The sequence below is a fragment of the Tenrec ecaudatus genome, chromosome 1, assembly GCF_050624435.1.
Source record: "Tenrec ecaudatus isolate mTenEca1 chromosome 1, mTenEca1.hap1, whole genome shotgun sequence".
In the NCBI taxonomy this organism is placed as follows: Eukaryota; Metazoa; Chordata; class Mammalia; order Afrosoricida; family Tenrecidae; genus Tenrec; species Tenrec ecaudatus.
Genome location: NC_134530.1, coordinates 97,808,533 through 97,824,180, shown reverse-complemented (window position 1 = coordinate 97,824,180; position 15,648 = coordinate 97,808,533). Strand labels below are relative to the sequence as shown.

The following is a 15,648-nucleotide window of genomic DNA, read 5'->3' as shown; positions in this document are numbered from 1 at the left end:
TCACGAACCAATGCCACTGAGAGAAATGCCCAGCCATGTTGACAGTGAAAAACAACACTCCAGTTAGTGATAGAACATGTTTCAAATATTTCAGCAAACCGATGCAGTGTTAATCACGATGCAAAACTGCTGGAAATTAGTACTTGGGCAACTAACAGGAAGAGATATTTGTACTCATTCCAAAGAAAGGTGAACAACAGAATATAAATTTTTAAAAATTTTTCACTTAAATCACATGCAAATAGAATTATGCTTAAGATGATTAATAATTAATAAATGGTGGTAGTAGTACATGAACAAGGGCCACTAGATGTGCACGCTGGTTTCACAGGAGATCATAGAATGAGAGGTACCGCTGCTAATGTCGAATAGATCCTGGCTAAGAAATAGAGAACACCAGAAAGATGAATGTTTGTGCTTTATTGATTTTGTAAAAGCATTCAACTGTGTGAATCATGACAAGCTATGGGGAACATTTTCAAAAACAAGAATTCCATAGTGCTTCATTGGGCTCATTTGGAATCTGCACATAAACCAAGAAGCAGGTGTTCAAACAGAGTAAGAGGATACCGTGTAGTTTCAAATCAGGAAAAGTTTGCAACATACTCATTTGGTGTGTATGTAATCCAAGAAGTTGAACTCTATGAAGAAGATATTGGCTGAAGGAAAACTCATTAATAATTGGCAATATGTAGAAGACACAACCTTCTCATCTACCCCAAAGGAATGGGATAGATCACAAACAGACATAAGTGCTTTCATATTCATTACAAGAACAATCGAAGGAACAAGAATAATCAAAGAGCAACCTTGCCTGTGTTAAAAAAAAAAAGAACAATCAAAGAGCTGGTAAATGAAGGTCAAAGGCTACAGCTTTCAATGTGTGTTACAGCTCAATATAAAAATCAAAAACAAATCCACACACCTGGACCCTGATAAACTAAGAAAAATCTGAAGTTGTCGGGAGTTTCATTTTATTAAGATTCATAGTCAATGCTATGGAAGCATCACTAAAGAAATCAAATTATATTCTTGCACTGAGAAAATCCACAGCAGAGGCCTACTTTAAAAGTATTAAAAGGTGAAAAGGTCAGTTTGAGGGCTTGGTGTGCCTGAGCCAACCCCTGGTATTTCAGTTACTCCTGAGGCATGTGAAAGCTGTAAGAATCGATGCGGTTAATTTTATGTGTTGGGGAGAATACTGAATATCCTATGGATTTCTAGAAGACGAAACAAATCTACCTTGCAAGGAGAACAGCTGGAATGCTCCTTAACAGCAAGGATGGCGAGCACTCCATGCCAAGTACTTTAGGCACACTATCAGGACATCCTGCTTGATGAAATAGAGGGTCAATGGAAAAGAGCATGGCTCTCCACAAGGTGGATTGGCACAGTGGCTGCACCAATAGGTTGAAACACAGCAACAAGTGTAAGGATGACATCAGAAATAAACAATGCTTTGTTCTGTTGTACATAGAGCACTCTGAGTGAGAACTAGAGTTGCATTTCCATGGAAAGCTTAGGTTCTGCTTGTTAACATAAAAAGAACTACTGGAATTCTTACTGGAATTGTATTTAATATAAATTCATTTTAAGTAGCCCTGGCATATTTATGAATTTTCTGCCTTATGATCTCAGCATATCATTCTCTTCATTTATAATTTCTTCCAGGAAAATTTTGTAATTTTTGATATATAGACCATTCACATTGGTTATCACATTTATCCCAAAAGTATATCTTTATATTTTGTGCCATTATAAATATCATTTTAAAAAATTCATTACCAACTATTATCAGTATATAGCAAATGATTATATTGTATTGATATTGTACTCTTTGAACTTGCTAGCATCACTTATTAATCTTAGTAGCATTTTTGTAGATTTCATCATAAACTTCCCCATAGATGATCACATATGCATTATTTCAACATTAAATATTATGTCAGTTGTATATATTTCATAAAAGTCTATTTCCCTGGGGGTTGATTCTAACTGATAGCAACCCATGTGTGTCAGGTTAACTTGACTTCCAATTGCATGATTGTAGATTCCATTGTTAGCAGAGTCATCTTAAGAGAAAAATCTGGTGTTATATTTACAAAAATAAGGAATTTTAAACCTGTGGTTTTTATCTTACACCCACAACCAAGGCCAATTTAAAATAACAGAATGACAAATGCTGGAGAGAGCTTGGAGCAATTGGAACACTTAGACACTGCCAGGGAACTTATAAATGTGTACAACCACAGTGGAAAGAGATATGACAACTGGTAATAAAAATACTGCATGATCTAGCAATACCGTTGCTGGGTATACACCCCAAAGAAATTAGAAAGATCACACACAGGCATATGCTCTCCCATGTTAATTGCACCACAGTTCACAGTAGCAAGAAGTTGGAGACAACCCAAATTCCTATAAGTAGAAGAATAGATATAAACTATCTCTGATTCATACACAATGAAATATGAAATGTCCCTTAAAAACTGCGATGAAACCATGAAACACCGCATGACAAGAAGGGATCTGGAGATCATCCGGCCAAGTTAGTCAATTACAAAGGACATGTGTTCTCAGATGTGCTGTGAGGGTAAACACCACAATGAAACAAACTTGGGCTTTGGGGCCATGCAATCTGCCCGCCATGTCTGCCAAGCCTGGCAAGTGCCCACGACCCACACAACAGCCTCTCTCGATAGCTTGAAAATCATTTTGATAGGGGAGACCTCACATCAACTGGGGACAGATTTTCAAGATTGGGAACAAGGAAGATGACCATTTAGTGGCGGTCTTATGAAAATGTGAAGGTATGCCCCAAACCAGCTGACCTTCCTACAAAAGTGATGAGTGAGGCTGTTGGGAAAATCAAGTCCGGAGCAAGGAGGGGAGCATACACATCTCCATGAAAACAAGGGCATTTCTGTTGGTTAAAAAAGGGGGAAGGACCAACCTTTCTGTGCAGAAAACATAACTAACAATACAGACACAGGCCCCAGGGGAGAGTATGCCTGGTACTAGGCTCCTAATCGGGCACGTCGGTTGGAGATTCTGCCAACCCTTAAGGACCTAGGCCAGGTGCTATAGGATACTGGGGCATTGAACGCTGGATCTTCAAGGGGTATAACATATCTAAAGTCCATTCCACAGGGTTGTGATGTGGATACCACACTGCATGAACTGGCTCGACCTCAAACACACCTGTAGCCAAGGACTTAAGGCCAAAACTACATGGTGTATGAAGAAACAGAAGACAGCTATATCAAGAGTATTAAACTACTGGTAGGCAAAACACCAATTACGAGCTATTTCAATTCCATACTTACCTTATAAGATATATATTATTATGGAAGATTTGGGTATGACATTGTCAGTAAATATATTGTAAGTTTTGCCTGGCTAACAACACTCATTTTTGTGTGTGTAGTGTCCAGACATGTAAGGATTTAATCCGTATAAATCAATAATACCTGTATTGAGATTTGTAGTTAGCCTATATTTGTTCAATCTCTTTTTCTCAATTGTGTTTTAAACCCATTGCCATGGGTTTAAATCAATGATATTATAAACAGAAGGACATTGTCCTCCAGAGAGGTAATTGGTAAGACTCTCTAACATAAAATAACAAAGATGTCTCTAAGGGGAACCACAGGCAGATAGAAACATAGATATCGGACTGGATTTGGGGCTCACACATAATCCTAGATCTGTATAAGAACAATTAGTTCTTATGACATGGCCCAGCTCAATGAGGACCCCATAAAGGAAACAGGAGGTATGAGTGCTACAGCAAAATGTGGTGAAAAAAAATGAGATAATGTCTGGCTATCAGAAAGAATAGAGTCTGGTGTCTTAAAGGTTTATTTTCAAACAAGCAGTCAACTAGATGAGATGTCACCTAAGTTCACATGAAAAAAGCACATCGAGATGTAAAGATTGTAAATAATATAATCCACACCCAAAGGAGGGAATGGTATCAGAGCTTAAATTGTGAAATTCGAGTTTGCAGAAGGCTATGGAAGACAGTGAAAGTCCAAAATACACTGGCAGGATCCACCCATGGAATATCCCCAGTTACTTGCTTCCAGCCATAATGGAGGGATGGAAATTGCCTGGTTATCAGACAGAGTATTGTAAAGATGATTATAGTAGATTAAAATGAAGAATATGACTTGAGTGGTTGTGTGGTGTTATTTTTGGTTGCCTTCTTGACTCTGTTATGCATTTTTATATGATTTTTGGTATATGAAACTCAGGATGGGTGAATCTATAGAGACAACTAGATTAAGGGTTCCTGCAGCATTCAGCGGGGGAAGTGGCAGAGGATCATGGGGAGTTAATTCCAAGCAGTATAAGAAGGGACAAAATGTTTTGAAACAAATTGCAGTAGAGATTGTAAAACACTTCTTCTTATGACTGATCTATTGAATGGTATGATGCCTGGATTTTGTCTTAATAAAGTGATTTGAAAAATCAAAGTAGAAAAGTAACCCTGTGGCTTTAAAGTTCTCTTGCATATGTGATCTGGCTATGAACCTCAACAAATAGCTAGTTCTTATAGTTGGTCTGTAGCACATTAAGGAAGTTAGATTTTAATTCCTAGATGAACGTTTTTGATTAAGATTGCATTTTGTTTCTTCAAGAAAGGTAGACAGAATTATCAACTGGGCAGCAAGTCCCTTTTAGAGATACACCCAAATAACTTGTATTACGGACCAAAACATCAAGAGTGGGGATAATTGAAGCATTATTCACAATAGCCAGTGGACACGACTTATACCCAATAACAGATGAACGGGTGAACAAAATGTAGGATGCACAGACAATGGAATAGTACTCAGATTAAAAAAATGAAGTTCTGATACATGCTATAGAGTGAATGAACCTTGGAAACATTATGCTGAGTGAAATAAATCAGACACAAAGAGAGATATATTACCCAATCCTACTTGCATGAACCATCTAATAGAGGAATAGAGATGAAGGTTCATTAGTGGTTACCAGGTGATCAGTCAGAAAGATGGAGCATTATTGTTTGATGGGCACTGAGGTTCTGTTTGAACTGACTAATAACTTTTTTGGATAAGGAATAGCACTAATGATGTGTATTTATACCTTATCTACTTGTTTGAATGCACAATTGAAGCCCTTTGGGCCTAAATTTTTCCATGTGGGAAAGCGAACTGCAAATCCAACTTATTTAATAGGTATTCAAGGGTAAGTCACCTACTAATGCTGCTAGGGTTCCAGACATACATGCAAAGGATTATTCCAAATGAAACATATTTAATTATGACTCTGACCAGTGGATAATGACAGACACGTTATCACAGAATACACTTGTCTTACTCTCCTTAGGATGCTTACAAAATATCTGATCCAAACAGGAGCCTCCAGGGGAATCTGCTGGATCAACTAAATTCAAGGCGGAGAGGTCAGCAAAGGTTAAGGGAAGTGCTTTTACGGCATTTCATAGTGATAGTGTTTTAAGATTTTTTTTCATAAAACAAAGATCAATCATGAGAGATTATATTAATGTTAAGGACTTTGAGAACTGTACTGGGGAAATTTTGCTGGGGATTTTATTTTCATCACAACAATGCACTCTTTCTTCCAGGATAACAAAGGCATCCTAAGAGAATGTCTTTATCTCATCCACAATCACATGCAAGTCTTATCCTTCCAGACTTCTTTTGATGACTGAAATGAAAAGAACCTTTAAGGCATTGTTTGAGTCTCTCTCCTGTGCTAAGACTGCTGTTTTGATGTGGTGTAAAAAGCATAGACTTGGAAAAGCTCCGAATTGTTCAGGAAAAGGATAGAGAAATGGAAACTCACCTTCAGAAGCTTGTTGTAGCTTCCCATTTTAATATCTTGAGCTATTAAAAGTTTTAATTTTGTATCAGTAATTTTAACTTGCTTGTAAACAAAGACCTACTCCTCACTTTTTGACTATTTCATTACCTGATATTTCACATATATCATAGTTAAAATCTACGAATGATCTTGAGTATTAGTAAGCTCAAAGTGCAAAGTAAGAGTAAAGATGGATATGGTGAGTAAGGTAATTGTGAACTTAATAGGCAAGCCACAATTCTTGTTGTTTTGGCCATTAAATAATGATTGTACCTAGTAATTATGTAATGTGACAGTTAATGATTTAGCCATCATCCATTTTGTGATCATATGTGGTCATCATTTATTTTTGCATAATGTTACATTTTACATAATGGCCTCTTCTCTGGAACTTAACCATGTTTATATGTAAGGAGTAGATGTACAGCCGATTACTTATATTTTTCACCCAGATTACTACTTCATCATGTCTCATGAATTCTGATATGATTTTTTTTCATTTTAAATATGTTCTAAAATCCAATTTGAGTTGGTGTTTTCATACACTCTTTTATTGGAAGTTTGTTACTTGATATCAAAGATATTTTCCCAAGATATCATTATGTTTCTGTTTTCTATTTTAATACTCATGTGTTCACAGAACATACTTTGCATAACTTGAATCTTTTTAAAAGTCTGAACCTTATTTTATTGTCTAGAATATGGTATATCTTAATCATTGTTCAGTAGGTACTTAAACAGAAAGTGTAATTATTTTGTAGAATGTTTGGCAAACATAACTTTGATCCTCTGCTCTATAAGTGTTTAAATCTACTACACCCTTGACGATTTTTGCCTACATGTGCTATTAATTTTTGAAAGAAGGCTATTAAAATCTCTAACTTTGAGGATTTTTTTCAATTAACAGCTTTTGGTAAATGTATTTTGAAATGTTGAATTGAGGCTTTAAACATTTTGGATAATATGTCATTTGAAAGAAATCACTTCACTAATATTATAAGAAAACAACATTTCTCACAGACAATGTTTTACTCTGAAATCCATTTTAAAGTGATAGTTATACTTGATTTCATCTAAGTTGTGGTAACATGATGTGTACTTTTTGTCTTTTTATATGTAAATTTCCCCAACATATAGTTGGGTCTTTCTTTTTTAAAATAAAATTTGTCAATCTTTTTAATGGGGCATTTGTATCATTTACACTTAATGTAATTATTGATATGTTGGGACTTATGATTGCCATGACTTGGAATCAACTTGAAGGCAGTGGCTTTGGTTTTGGTTTAAATTTGTCATTTTGCAATAAGAGAAAACTACATGGTTCAAAATCAGAATATATATCTATCCTTAGACCATATTTCATATATATATATAACACTAAAAATCTGTGCAGCTGGACTGAATGATGTAAAATATGACAATAGAGTTAGAAGGAAGACTCATTAACAACCTGAAATATACAGATGGCCCCAAACTGCTTTCTGGATTGAAGAGAACTTTCAACATTTACTGATAACAACAAAGATGATTGCTATCAGTGTGGATTCTCAAAACTCCTTTCAACTGGACCAGGAAGCACCAGTATGACAAATGGGGAAATAATTGAAATGTTCAAGGATTTCATTTTACTTGGAGCCACACTATGTGCTCAAGGAAGCAACAGACAAGAAATCAAACAGCATTATGCATTGGGAAAATCTGCACAAACTCTCTTACATGTTTACTGTTTTATTACTTGTTTTCTGTTTCTTCCATCAGTTTTTCTCATTCCTCTCTTCCTCTTTGCTGCGTCTGTGGGTTACTGAACTTGTTTTCTTTTTCATTTCCCTTTTGAATTAGTTACACTGTTTTTGAAAGTATCATTTTCTTAGTAATTGATCTTGTTTTTAGTTGTTGACTTAATTCCAACACAATTATGTTCACCTAATGTATGCATTTAGCCATTTATGCTTCCTCAAATTTTTTATTTTGTGTGTATATAAGTAAGGTGTCACAGTTTATTGCTATCAGTGTTTCCTTATTAAAGAAAAAGATTTTTAAAATCCCTGAAAATAGGTGGAGAGAAATAACTTGTTATCTTTAAAGGAACACCAATTTTAATGAAGAACAAAATTTAATCTAAAATCATAAAAACCTCAGTAAATGAAAATACATTTTGTGTGTTATAAGAACTCTCAATTAAGAAATTTATATCCAATGAAAACTTTTTTTTAAGAAAAAAATGACATTCTCGGTAAAAGAAACTAAGAGTCTTTGTTACTAACAAAACTACTACAATGAATGGCTAAAAAAAACCCACAAAAGCAAAAACAAAAACTCTCCAAACACAAAGAAAATAACCAAAAAAAATTTATCTTCAAAACAGAAAAAGTACAATAAAATGGATGTAAGTATTATTAATAGCCAAACCTTTATCTTATATTTAACGTGTTAAGCAAATATCATAATATTACACTATTGCAATATTATTTCAACTTAAGTACTAAAGCATTGATTAAAAAAAAGACTATGTACATTGAAAGACCAAAGTCTTTGGGAAACATAAATGGCTGAATGCTCCATTACTAACTGTGCTGGACATTCCAACCTGCTCTGCAGTGCCTCAGAAGACATGTTTAGTAGTATACTTCAGGGAAATCTGTTGATACAAATACTATATACATTTTGTTATTTCCTCACAGGTCCATGATGTGTTTTTCATCTTTTGCTTAGGCATTCTCCTTATTTATTAGACTGAATATATTCTGTTGATCTGTCTTCAAGTTCACTTATTTTATCCTCCATTATTTCCAATCTGCCACAAAGCCTGTTCAGTGAGATTTATTTTGGTTAATTCAACTTTTCAGTTATACAATTTTCTTCTATCATTCTATGGAGATTTTCTTTTACTAATTTTCAAGAGAATGTCGAATGGCTTTTGAAGCATTTTTATGAAACCATTTTACTTTTCTTGTCACGTATCCAATATCTAGTTAATTTGGGGGTTGGTATGAATTGTCTTTTTTTCATTTTAATCTTTTATACTCTGGGTTCTTGGTATGATGGATGGTTTTCAATTTCAAATTGGACATGTTCATTACATGTTTATTTGGAGACTGATGATCATATTTCAAATGTCTATTTTAGCAAGTGCCTTCTTGTTTATGGACAGCATATAGATTATGCTTTATTTAGTTCAAATAAGAGTTTTGTTTTCATAGCCCTTGGCATATTATTCTGGTCTGCTTAACTCTCCTGGCACTGCTGGGGATCTTGCTCAAACCCTGTGGGTGCCATCTGGAATGGCCTGAGTCCCTGCTGTTCTCTCACTACTGGTGGATCAAATTGCCTGCTGGACAGACTTGGGCATTTAAACGCTATACTATGTCTCTGTTAAGTTTCCCTATTCCAAGTTCTCTGGATTCAGAAACCAGGCATTTTCTTTGTTTTGTTTTCCTTTGCCTTAGAAAAGGCTAGAAAGCTTTTTGTATCGATTTATGTAGCATTTTTGAGTTGAAAATCTCTTATAGGAAGCAAAAAGAAAACTTAAGGAATGATTCACATTAGTTTTACTTAAATCTTAAAGTTGTGGCCAGTATGCCTCCTTTCAAGCACTTAAAATCATTTTATCTTTATCAGTTGGATAATTTTCAGAATGCTTCAATGTAGATAGAGGGGAAATAGTGAGTCTCCAACAAGATCTTCTTTCAGAATCAAATGTTTCTCTTTTTATCTTTGTTTATTACTTACTTTGCTTTTTTATTTATTTCTTGAGCTCTTTTATCTAATTCTTGCCTTCCTCTCTGCTTTTGACTTGCTAGTAACCTGGTGAGAATCCCCTGCCTCAACTTCTGGCCTATGGACACTGTGAGCTAATAAATGTGTGTTGTTTTAAGTCAATATTTTTGTAGTAATTTTACATACAAGTAAAAACCAAAATGCAATATTTTGGTATCTTGCACACAAAAAGTATTTTGTATTCTATCTGTATAACGACATAGTAAGGTTGCTGGTGATCTAAATGAAAATGGTTTCAATAAAGTGATTAGTTTGGAGGTAGACTGGATGAACTGAAAGGGTAAATGGGAGGTAAGCCAAGGGAGAAAATATAGATGACAGTATACTTACTTGAGAATAAAACAAGAAAGTAGGACTATATAAAATGGGGCTATGGTTTAGGGAAAAGTTTTATTGTTTTTATTTTATGAGGAAATGTTTTGAGCATATTTTAAAATATGCCGTTAGCAGAACCAACTTATTTTTACAGAATGTGTGCTTAGTTCTGCTATATGCAACCTAGATAGAAATAATTCATCTGAGAGAATTGCTGAAGAGCTCTACCTAGTGAAGTAATGTTGATCTCAACACTATTGTAGAAGAGGATAAGAGATTAAAAAACAGGATGAAATGTTATTCAGTAAAACCTTTCTGTATCTATGATGATTTTCTAATGTGGCTACTTTCCATGAGGAGTTGACAAAGAAATATTAGCCAAGATATCCTATTTGATTTATAATATATTGGATTTGTAATACTATGCCATTGTATTAGACAAATTTCTGTCTAACAGTGCTGCAAGAATTTCAGCTTATATTTCCAGATGATAGAGGCTTCTCCTTGAATACGAAAGACATTATAAACTAATCCAATATCCTCTATTTCTTTTGTACCTCAGTAAAGGGAAGTCACTACCACTTGGCATTCTACAATAGTTTTATAAGGTGACTGGCTTTCCCTGTGAGTGATAAAGAAATTTTGGTCAAGATTTCATATTGGATTTGTAGGATCATATTGAATTTTTGGAATGAATACCAATGTAACAGACAAATTACTATCTAATAGTACTATAATAATTTCAGTTTTATGTAATTTATATTCAATTTATGCCTTCTTATATATTATTATTTTTAAAATGGTAGTGCTTTATGTGGATCAAGATTTCTTGAATCTAAATCATGTCTTATGTTCCTTATCAGGTGTCAAAGAGCAAAAATTCTTATCATTGTGTGCTCACCTCCCTGATATGATTGCTGAAGACAAATGGGTGCATAAGCAAATATGGCAAAGAAAGCTGATAGTGCCTGGCTATCAAAAGATATAGCGTTGGGGGGCCTTAAAGGCTTGAAGGTAAACAAGGGGCCATCTAACTCAGAAGTAAGAAAGCCCACATAGAAGAAGCACACCAGCCTGTGTGATCACGAGGTGTTGAAGGGACCAGGTATCAGGAATCATCAGAGCAAAAATCATATCATTGTGAATGGGGAGGGGGAGTGTGGAGTGGAGACCCAAAGCCCACTTGTAGGCCACTGGACATCCCCTTACAGAAGGGTCTTGGGGAGGAGACGAGCCAGTCAGTGCAGTGTAGCAACAAGGAAACATATAACTTTCCTCTATTTCCTAAATGCTTCCTCACCACCCCCTGTCCCTACTATCATGATCCCAATTCTAATTTACAAATCTGGCTAGACTAGAGTATGCACACTAGTACAGATAGGAACTGAAAACAAAGGGAATACAGGACAGATGATCCCTTCAGGACCAGTGGTGAGAGTGGCGATACCGGGAGGTGGAGGAAGGGAGGGGTGGAAAGGGGGAACTGATTACAAGGATCTACATGTGACCTCCTCCCTGGGGAATGGACAACAGAAAAGTGGGTGAAGGGAGATGTATGACAGGGCAAGATATGACAAAAGAATAATTTATAAATTATCAAGGGTCCAAAAAGGAGGGGGGATTGGAGAGGGAGGAGATAAAATGAGGAGCTGATGCCAGGGGCTTAACTGGAGAGCAAATGTTTTGAGAATGATGAGGGCAATGAATGTACAAATGTGCTTAACACAATTGATGTCTGTATGGATTGTGATAAGAGTTGTATAAGCTCCTAATTAAATGATTAAAAAAAGAAGTGATTGATCTGCAGTAAGACAGAAAATAATAAGTGTAAAAAATACAGAAATTTTTGTTTATTCCAGGTCCTATATAAAACATTCATATAAATATCTTCCTTAATTATATATAACACAAAAATAAACATATAGAAATCCCAAAGCTCTTCAAGGAAGCTTTATTATTATCTTCACTATAAAGATAAGGACAATGAATTTTAGATTTTTTAAAAAAATTACCTAGTCTTACAGCACACTAGAGAATAATCTTATCAGTTTTAAGTGGTACTGGAAGCTAATGTTGAATTGCTGACTACAAGGTCGGCAGTTCAAATCCACCAGCTTTGAGTTCAAAACCCAGGAGAAAGTTGAAATTATCTGACCCCATAAATATTTACAACCTCAGAAAAATTACTTGCAGTTTCTATAAGTTTGAATCCATTTGATGCCAGTGGATGTGAATCTAGTTAATGTTTTCAGCCTTGTATATTGCTTCCATGACAGAAGGTGGTTAATTTTTCAGAAAGACTATCAGAATGTCTTTATCTCTGACCGGACAAACAGAATGGCTCAATATATTAACAAGGGATCATGAAGGCCTCTCTGAAAGAAAATAAACTTTTATAGATTTCTCATTATGTCTTTCCATGCTCAATGACATGGTCTCTCCAGCTGAATTCCTGTGGTGACATTTTAAAATACTGCTCTGAGTACCTAATGAGGACCTCAAGCAGTAGTTATATCATGTTCCTAATTTAGATGACAACAAAATTCAATTCTGTAATATGCCTATCATTTTTTGTTTCACTAATCATTGAATATCATCTGCAGTGAATCAGTTCACCTGGTCCAGTGGGTTTCAAATGTGAGCTTACATTAGATTCTTCTATAGGGCTTGTTAAGACACAGATTGTTTATCACATGGAATTTTCAATTCAATACGTATATATTGTAACCCTAGATTTTTTTGTTTTGTTTTAGAAATTCCCAAGTTATGTCATTGATGCTGGTCTAGAAACCAGAATGATCCAGACTAGTTGTTTGTTTTTTAATTCAATGGGGCAGATAATGATTTATAAAAAAAACAAACAAACCAATTTTATAAATCATCTGGTCACTTAATGATTCCTCTGTACTGCAAAAATAGCCCTAGACAACTGCAAATATGCTTCGATAAAATTTTATTTCCAAAAACAGGTGTCAGGTTGGATTTGGCCCACGGACTATCTAGACTAATCCAATACAAATGCCCTGAAGAAAACATTTTGTACATTTTAAAATCTCAAAGAGAATCACCTGTGGATTTATCTACAAAAATTTATTCCACAGAACATGCCACAGACTATGTTGATTCTGTTAACTATCACAAAACAAAAACATCCAAATCACTGCCAGCGAGGCAATTTTGACTCATAGTGACTCCAGAAGACAGAGAACTTCTGCTGAGAGTTTTTGAGGCTGTAAATCTTAACTGGAGCACAGAACCTCAGCTTCTGCCCACAAATCAGCTGGTGGGTTCAAACTGCTGACCTTTTGGTTAGAAGTCCGTCTAGTATCCTGCGACATCATGACAGAGAAAGAAAGTAAACAATGCTTTTATACAAGAGGCTGTGTTGTGCAAATGGTCTTTGATTTAAGATATCCATAAACATTTCACATTTTTACAAAATTTTCATTTTAATTGAATATTGTTGGTAGTGTTTGAAGGTTAAATTTACCACTTAGAATAGACTAATCATATTTTTAATGGCATAGGTGTCAGCTCAATAATGTTATTTATTAATTTTGTAATGAAATAAAATAAAATACCATCCTTGCCTTGAATATGACCACTTTTATTAAGTTTTATATTTACCCAGAGCACCACATTTTAAACTAATTTAAAATGGCAATATAATCTTGAAAGTCTACTAAATTGTGTATTTCAGTGAACCTGATATATTAGCTTCATTCTTATATAATGTAAATTCTTATAAAAGGACATAATTTAGATTAATTTTTGTCATTATGGAATGTAGTTTATTTCATTGAATACTATGGTATGTAAGTATTATAAAAAGTTATTATAGTTAATTTTAAAACTTAATAGTCAAGTTTTATGTCAAAAGTTTCAATCTACTAAATGCTATGAACTAGATATAGTTATACATTAAAATGATAGATTCTAAACATAGTAATTTGATAATGGACTAAAATGAAGATTTTATGTTGTGATATGTAGCTCTCATTTTCTAAATTTCTTGAATTTAATCAACTCAAATGTTACAGTTTAAACCATGGCAATATATTTACCCCCAGATTTTGGGGTTTTTTTCTCTCTAAAGTAGAGTGGTTTTCAAGAAGTGATTGCTAAGAAATCACGACAGCAAAAGAAAAATGGAAAATATTAATTTTAAACAGTTCCTTTAAAAAAATTCAGGATTTCTCAGATCCCTTGATACGTAAAGAACAAACATCTAAGAAAGGTTTGGTAGATAGCATAATATTTTCCAATTTAGTTGGAAAAATCTAGTTTGCAGTATAGTTTTCAGTAGAACATTTGTTTGTATCAGAGGAACCCACCTAAGGAAATATTGTTCTAAGTGTTTTAATTTAGGTATATAATAATTTGTATTTTAAAAAATCATTGCAATTCTATTAAAACATTAGTATATGAGTATATATTATTTCACTAAGCAGTGAAAGGTCAGCTCTTGAGTTTTACTAAGCTACTAAACAGAACAAAAGCTCCCTGGAATGCGAGTCTTTAAATACACTTACACTCCTCCTCAGGCCTCTTCCAAAGTGCTGCACCAGTGTCTTTACAGGGACTTCTCGGAGATTGTGGGGGATTCCTTCCCCTTATTAGACTCTCCATCCTACAAGAGAAAATAAAATGATATCTTAACACTCACATATTGATAAATGTGGACAAGTTGAAGGATGTAAGTCAAGAGTTGCAAATGTAAGTATCTAATGTGTACTGCTAGGAAATAGATCAGGTGCTTCCAGTTCACCTCCCTTTCGGCAAGCAAGGGTGTGCTCTCTCCACAGTGAAGGTCGTCAGTGCACCTTCCTCCAATCCTCGGGCTAGGTGCTTCTTCGTCTAATGCAGTTCATCTCCTTCTTGGCTCAACCTACAGATTGAGTAAGCGTGGTGACAAATGCAACCCTGATACACACCTTTGTTGCTGTGAAATAATGCAGTATTTTCCTTGTTCTGTTTGCACAACTGCCGCTTCATCCATGTATAAATTCCAAATGAGCACAACGAGGTGTTATGAAGCTCCTATTCCACTCAAGGCCATCCATATTTTGTTCTGCTCCGCACAGTGGAATGTCTTGGTATAGTCAATAAAGCACAAGTAAGCATCTTTTTTGTATTCTTTACTTTCAGCCAAGATCTGTCTGAAGTCAGCAACGAAAGCTCTCAGCTCACAACCTCTCCTTTATCCTGCTTACATTTCTGGCATCTCCCATCCATCCACTCCTGGAACTGTTTACTTGTTTTCAGCAAAATTGTACTTGCTTGTGATATCAGTCATATTGTTAAATAATTCCAATTGGTCATATTTCTTTGGTATTGGTGCAAATATGGATCTCTTCCGGTCTGTTGTCCGGGTAGCTGTCTTCCAAATTGCTTGGCAAAAATGTGTGAGTGTTTCCAGTACTTCATCAGCATGTTGAAACACGTAAGTGGTTATTCGGGAAATTTGTGGTTTTGTTTTTCTCTAATACCTTCTGTGAAACTTGAAATTCTGTCAGCACCGCTGGTTTTGGATCGTATTAAACAGTTGAGTGTCGACCAGTTCCTTTTGGTTCAGTGACTGTCTAGTCCTGCCATCTTCATTTGATGCTTACGAACCATTCATTGTTTTACCTGTAGACTTTTTCAATATTGCAACTCGTGGCTTGGATTTTTTTCTTTAAGTCTTTCAGCTTAGAAACA

At 35.0% G+C, this 15,648-nt stretch overlaps 1 protein-coding gene across 2 annotated transcripts in view; it reads right to left on the bottom strand.

Annotated features, from left to right (window-relative positions):
* The window catches only part of LRRC7 (leucine rich repeat containing 7), a 480,765-nt gene extending 466,185 nt beyond the window's left edge, over window positions 1-14,580 (bottom strand). The window contains exon 1 of one of the 2 annotated variants that reach the window (XM_075540042.1): window positions 14,481-14,580. In XM_075540042.1, the coding sequence (XP_075396157.1) occupies window positions 14,481-14,577 (97 nt within the window). In that variant the 5' untranslated portion in view covers window positions 14,578-14,580. The remainder of the gene's footprint in view (window positions 1-14,480) is intronic. The other variant, XM_075540036.1, reaches the window with a different exon arrangement.
* Between the last annotated feature and the right edge of the window lie 1,068 nt (window positions 14,581-15,648).